The 6,166-nt window shown below is 25.9% G+C and overlaps 3 protein-coding genes across 3 annotated transcripts in view, besides 8 other annotated features; 2 read left to right on the top strand and 1 right to left on the bottom strand.

Moving 5' to 3' along the window:
* Window positions 1-29: a sequence feature (AT_rich).
* A 23-nt stretch (window positions 30-52) lies between these two features.
* Window positions 53-96: a sequence feature (AT_rich).
* Window positions 97-180: 84 nt separating this feature from the next.
* Window positions 181-1,179, bottom strand: EDI_066530 (uncharacterized protein; the record flags this gene model as incomplete). Its single annotated transcript, XM_001735415.1, has 1 exon — window positions 181-1,179. One exon carries the CDS (start codon window positions 1,177-1,179, stop codon window positions 181-183), a length of 999 nt encoding a protein of 332 aa, XP_001735467.1.
* Window positions 1,178-1,264: a sequence feature (AT_rich).
* A 74-nt stretch (window positions 1,265-1,338) lies between these two features.
* Window positions 1,339-1,414: a sequence feature (AT_rich).
* Window positions 1,415-1,885: 471 nt separating this feature from the next.
* Window positions 1,886-1,947: a sequence feature (AT_rich).
* Window positions 1,948-2,162: 215 nt separating this feature from the next.
* Window positions 2,163-2,216: a sequence feature (AT_rich).
* A 234-nt stretch (window positions 2,217-2,450) lies between these two features.
* Window positions 2,451-2,529: a sequence feature (AT_rich).
* Window positions 2,530-2,552: 23 nt separating this feature from the next.
* Window positions 2,553-5,383, top strand: EDI_066520 (uncharacterized protein; the record flags this gene model as incomplete). The annotated part of the gene is made up of 2 exons (XM_001735414.1): window positions 2,553-5,268; window positions 5,316-5,383. The coding sequence occupies 2 exons, from the start codon at window positions 2,553-2,555 to the stop codon at window positions 5,381-5,383; spliced, it is 2,784 nt and encodes a 927-aa protein (XP_001735466.1).
* A 44-nt stretch (window positions 5,384-5,427) lies between these two features.
* Window positions 5,428-5,467: a sequence feature (AT_rich).
* Window positions 5,468-5,482: 15 nt separating this feature from the next.
* Window positions 5,483-6,166, top strand: part of EDI_066410 (tryptophanyl-tRNA synthetase, putative) — a gene marked incomplete at both ends in the record, with an annotated part of 1,080 nt that continues 396 nt past the window's right edge. The window contains one exon of the mRNA XM_001733244.1: window positions 5,483-6,166. This exon is cut by the window's right edge and continues 396 nt beyond it. Coding sequence (XP_001733296.1) covers window positions 5,483-6,166 — 684 coding nt within the window.

Raw genomic sequence — 6,166 nt, 5'->3', positions numbered from 1 at the left:
TTTTATTTATTTTTTAATATACATTTATACTCTCGTAATTTATAACATTTCCTTATAAAAATATTTAAAAAAATAAGGTTTTATAAATAATTTTAAGTCAAACTTACAACGTAAATCTAAACATATGATATAATTTAAAGAAGAGCATAAAAAAAGAGAAAAAATAATCAAAATTTTAAACTAAAATAGTGAAGATAACACCTTTAAAACATCTTCTGTTTGTTGAGTATCATAAAAATGCATATTTTGATTTAATTTTTGTTTAATACATTTTAGAAGAAAATCGATTTGTTCATCCTTTTGGTCAGTAATTATTTCTTTACAACCGATATCTAAATACCTTAATTCTTTAACTTGTTCAATATTTGGTGATTTATCTTTATAAGGTACTTGAGTAACAGCACTAAGATCAATAGAAGATACTTTTGTAGAGACACTTTGTTTAGGTTGAAAGTTATTAGATTCTTTCCTAAGTGATAAAGGTAATTTAGGTTTTTTAGTTTGTTCAATTGTATTTGGTTCAGTTGTTTCTTTTATTGCATTTGGTTCAATGACTTGTTCAACTAAATGGGTTTTAGTATGTTTTGATTCGGTTTCATTAATAGGTGGTCTAAAGTCAGACCATTGATATTTCTTTTGAATATCAGAAAATGTAAAATTAATTGATAGTTTAGGAGAGTTTTCATATGTTTGATTTATTAAATCAAGTAATTTTTGTGTTCTTACAATAAACTGTACTTTCTTTAAAAAGTGTTGAAATTTTTCATATATTATTTTATATTCATTAGGTTTTAATTCATTAAGAAATTCAGATATAAGTTTTATGTGACGAGTACAATAAATTACTTGATAGTTAAGAAATTTATTTAATATTGGAGTAAGGTCTGGTCTTATTTCATTTACTACTGTTCTTAATTCAGTAAATGAAGGAGACTCTTTCATTCTAAATAAATCGATTGATGAAACTACTTCTTCTAATACACATCGAGCTTTTTCGTCTAATGGATAAAACAAACAATACATTCTTTCAAAAAATTTTGATGTTGTATTTAATACTATTTCTATATATTCTTTATACTTTTTTGTTATATTTTTTTGATTGTCATTATCAACCCATTCAGCGAATTTAATTACTCGATCTTTGAAAATAACAACTTTCATTTTTGCATCATTTGACATAATTAACTAAAAATTTTAAGTTCTATTAATTAATAAAAAGAAGAAGATTTTTTTTTAAATTGATCTTATTTTATTTCTATTAAATCGTATTGTTACTGGTAAAAACTTTGGTTCTTTTAAATAATCACTATAATATAATAACAAAGTGATTATTTTGAGTATTAAATAATTAGAATGTATTTCATTTTTATTAAAAAATCATTATAAATATAAAAATCTTTTTAAAATTATAATTCCAAAAAATGATAAATCTTTCCTTGTTTCTAAGAATTTTTGTTATTGTTTTATAAATCTATATATTGTCTTTTATTTTAAATATAATGGGATATAACTCTTACTGTTATATCCAAAATACTAAGTGATACATATGATTAGTATTATTACACTACCACTGATATCACTTATTCTCTTAATTCTTTACTTTGCGTTAATTTATTTGAAGGAATTTGTTTATCAAATAGATTTATACACATTCTATTTATTCTCAATTGTTTTTTTAAATATTCTAATATTTCATAAACCAATTTATATTCTTAAGTTTTAACTAATCTACTTAGTTTACTTTTGATAATCTATAAATCAATAATTAAGAGTTCTTTTTTTTTGAATAATTTCTTAATTAATATAAAAGGTAATTGCTACAACAACTCTAACAATTATTATAGCACTTGAAATTCCATGTAAAACTGTTTTTAACGTTGGTTAGATAAATATAAATTCCATTTTTTTTAAATTTATTAAATTGAATTGATATAATACTATAATTTTGATTGTTTCTTTCATAAAAAAATGTGTCTTTTAAATTCTATTTATTTTCTTCGACTCTAACAAGTTTTTTCATAATAAAAAAGCTATTTCTACATTAACTATTTTGAAATAACTTTATCTTCTCAATTTTGGAAAAGTTAAATTTTAAAAAAATAACAAAGAAACCAAATAAATATGAATTAGAAAGGAATAAGAGATCTTCTTTACAAAATGAGATATAAAACAAAATATTTTAATAAAAATAAAAAAAATTGAAAAATTAAATATTTGAATAACTAGCTGCATTTCTCTTCTTACGATATGTTAATAAACCAAAAGCAATTCCTCCAATTAAAGCAATTCCAATAGCGATATATCCAATGATTACCCATGCGGTTTTTCCAAATATGAGTTGAGGGTCTTCACTGATATGAGCCCCAATTGTTCGTAAAGCTTCTGACATTGTTTTATTTTTTTTCAAGATTATCTTTTCAACTCATTTTTCTTCTTCTGTGGAATTTTCCTTTTTAACATAATAATTTTATGTTATATATAACTAAATTTAAAAAGTCAAATTCTTTTCTTTTTTATTTTTATTTTTATCATCTTCTAAGTTCACTTTCATTATGGCTGTTTTGGTGAGAGTGTTAAAATCGGAAAATCCCCAAACTATTGCAGAAAAACAAATCAAGTTATTTAATCTTATAACACAAAGAAGTTCTGTTATATTTTCTTTTACTTTGACTGAAATAGTTTACTTAGTGGAGTTACAAATTGAAGAAGAAACACTTATAACATATGTCACTGAAAATACACTAAATAAACTAAAAGGGTGGTATGAAAAGAAAAAAGAAATTGAGACTCATCCTATTACACAAAACACTGAGGTTGGGTATTCAACTCAACGTATTCTAGGAGTTGCACGTTCGTTAGTTGGACCAATTGGATATTTAGTTTTAAGCAATAAAGGTTCTCAAACAAAGGTTGAATTTAAACAAGAAAATGAAATTAATGGTTATTTTATTAAACAGTACATTGACCGTCTTCGTTTAACACAAACAAGACATCACCATCAATGGGATATAGATAATGAAATGATAAAATCTTTTTCTGATGAAGAAAGAAAAGTGATTAAAATCATTATAAATTCAATCACAAATAAAAAATCCTATATTCAGTGGAGTAGAGAGAATTTTACTCAATTTATTCCTTCGTTCATTCATTTGTTAAGGGGTTGTGGATACTTAGGTAGTCTTGCTATAATATGTGCTGATGAACTTGTTTCATTTTATCAAAGTCGAATTGACTCAACAAATACATTATTAAAAGGATTTGCTCCTTCTTCATTTTGGTCATCTCTAACATCAAAAATCTCTTTGTCAGATGAAACTCAAATTATTTATGAATCAATATTTAATAGTTTAAATATTCCTTATGTAGATCTTGCTGTTTTTGGTAATTCATCTGATCTTCAATTTGAATTATTAAACCAATTTGATTTTGTATTTGTTGATTCATTACCATTTAGTGAAATTACTCTTGAAACTCCAGTTATTATGTTAAATTCTCCTGAACCTATTCCTGAAGGTTGTTCTCTTGAAGTAATCTCGATAACGAAAAATATTCACCACAAATTACTTTTACCATTAAGTGAATCACAATATGAAATGATTAGATGGATTGCTTCGACAATAAATTTTTCAGGAAAAGAAATTGTACTTAAACAATTAAAAACTTTAATTTATTATCCACAATTCTCTCAAATTATACCAAACTCTCTTCTTTCTCCTATAGATGTATTTTTACCTATTTTTTGTTCTTTATGTAAAACAAAAAGAGTTTGTATCTTATACCCTTCTTTCTCAGATATTTATTATGTCTTCAGTCAATTTGATATTCCCATTGTATCCAATAAAATTCATGACATTCACAATGTTAATCAATTCAATTCAAATCTTATTCAATACATCATCATATCATTTGATACTCCGCTTACTTTTTCATTAAACTCTGTTGATATTGTAATATCTTTTGACCTTTCTGATACAGCAACCGAGCAGTTCATTAACAATAAATGTACCTCATCAACTCCTTTATATTATATTCATCTAACATTAGATCGTTCCCAATTTTTGTATTCAACAATTATGCCTAATTACTCTTCTGAATCTTACTTGAATTTTCTACAGGAGTCATCTGCTTTACCTCAACACATTTATTTGAATCAAGACTTCGGTTCTTTTGTTAATTCCTTTCAAATGAATTGCTGCACTTTCTCTTCTAATACAGGAATATTTCAAACATTATTCCCTAAACTGGAAGACCTCAATAAGATCATTCTAATCAATCAATTCAAAGAAGAAATTAATATAAGAACATCAAATAATGTTGACCAAATCAGACTTGAAATTTCTCAACTCAAAGAGAATATCAGAGCTCATAGCACATTCTCTAAAAATATGGAAAATTATTTTTCTACTACCATACAAGAAAATACAACCACAAAGAAACCTTCGACACCAAAAGAAGTAAACACCAGTGATGGTAAGAAACCATTAGTAGCAAAAGGAGAAGATACTACCACTAAGAATCTTTCAGTTATAAAAGAAGATGCTATTGTTAAAAAAACTTCAATACCAGAAGAAGACACTACCATAAAGAATTTTTCAATTCCAAGAGAAGAAAATAGTGTTAAGAAACCTTCTCTGCCAAAAGAGCTAAAAACAAATCAAGCTGGTGATTTAAAACAAACTACTAAAATAAATAAAGAAGATTCTCTAACACACCTTTCTCTTGAGGCTTCAGAAATACATCCTCAAGACATTGAGACAGCTCAAGTAGAAAGCCTTAAACAAGTACCTAAAAAAATAACAGAAGAAATGATAACAAAACAAGTCCAATCCATATTTAAAAGTTTCATGCAAGAAGGCCAAAAAATTAAACCAACTGAATTCCATCTAACATACTCTGGATATGCAAAACAACTCATAGACTCTATTCAAACTGTTGGTACAAACAGAAATCGTATTATTGAAAAATTCCCAGAATTAAAAGTATTTACTGAGAGTCAGATTGATCAGGCAATATCATCTTACTTAAATTGTATTAATACGTACCGAAAAGAGCTTGCTGAAACAATTCAATTTATAAATGCTATTCATCTTTTCTTAGAGAAATTAAATCGTGGAGTATTGACAGAATTCTCCAGAACAGATGACCCAGGATGGACATACTCTTTAGATTTATTGCTCATCAGGTCAATTGCAACAAAGGGATATAAAAAAATGTTTGAGTGTTTATCAGAAATACCAATTTACGTTGGTCTAGAAAAAGCAGGATTTTGTTTGTTTATTTATCTTTAAAATAAAGGTCAACAACTAATATTATAGGTTCTCAAGAAAGCAAAATAGAAGCAGTCAGACGAAGAGTACAACATTTAAGAGCATATATGAAATGACTTGATTGTGTTTTACCTTTTTTATTTTGTACATTATCTTACTGAAAAATAAAAAAAATAAAAACCCTAAAAAATAAAAAAAAAGAATACTTCATTAATATGACTGAAACAGTTGAGAAACAAATAGTTACTCCTTATAATGTAAGTGGGTTAGTTGATTACAATAAACTTGTTAAAGACTTTAATGCAGAGTTATTAACTCAAGAACAAATTGCAAGGATAGGAGCTATTACGCACAAAGAACCTCATATGTGGTTAAGAAGAGGATTATTCTTTTGTCATAGAGATATTAATCCTATTTTAGATGATGTTGAAAAAGGAAATAAAATATATTTATATACTGGAAGAGGACCTTCAAGTGATGCTTTACATTTAGGACATTTAATACCATTTATTTTTACAAAATATCTTCAAGATGCATTTGATTGTCAATTAGTAGTTCAATTAACTGATGATGAAAAATATTTATGGAAACCAGTAACTATTGCAGAAACAGAGAAATATGCAATTGAAAATATTAAAGATATTATTGCAGCTGGTTTAAATCCAAAGAAAACATTTATTTTTACTGATTACACATATATGGAACGTATGTATCCAGTTGTAACAAAAATTCAATCACGAGTAACATTTAATCAAGTTAAGGGAATTTTTGGATTTCAACCTCATGACAATTTAGGTAAAATTTCATTCCCTGCTATTCAAGCTGCACCTGCTTTCCCTGAGTCATTCCCTCATTTATTTGGTAAACAAAAAATAAGATGTTTAATTCCTTGTGCTATA

The sequence above is a fragment of the Entamoeba dispar genome, genomic scaffold (genome assembly GCF_000209125.1).
Source record: "Entamoeba dispar SAW760 scf_1105229459133 genomic scaffold, whole genome shotgun sequence".
In the NCBI taxonomy this organism is placed as follows: domain Eukaryota; phylum Evosea; order Mastigamoebida; family Endamoebidae; genus Entamoeba; species Entamoeba dispar.
The sequence above is the reverse complement of the archived record's forward strand: the minus strand, read 5'-3'. Positions and strand labels throughout refer to the sequence as shown.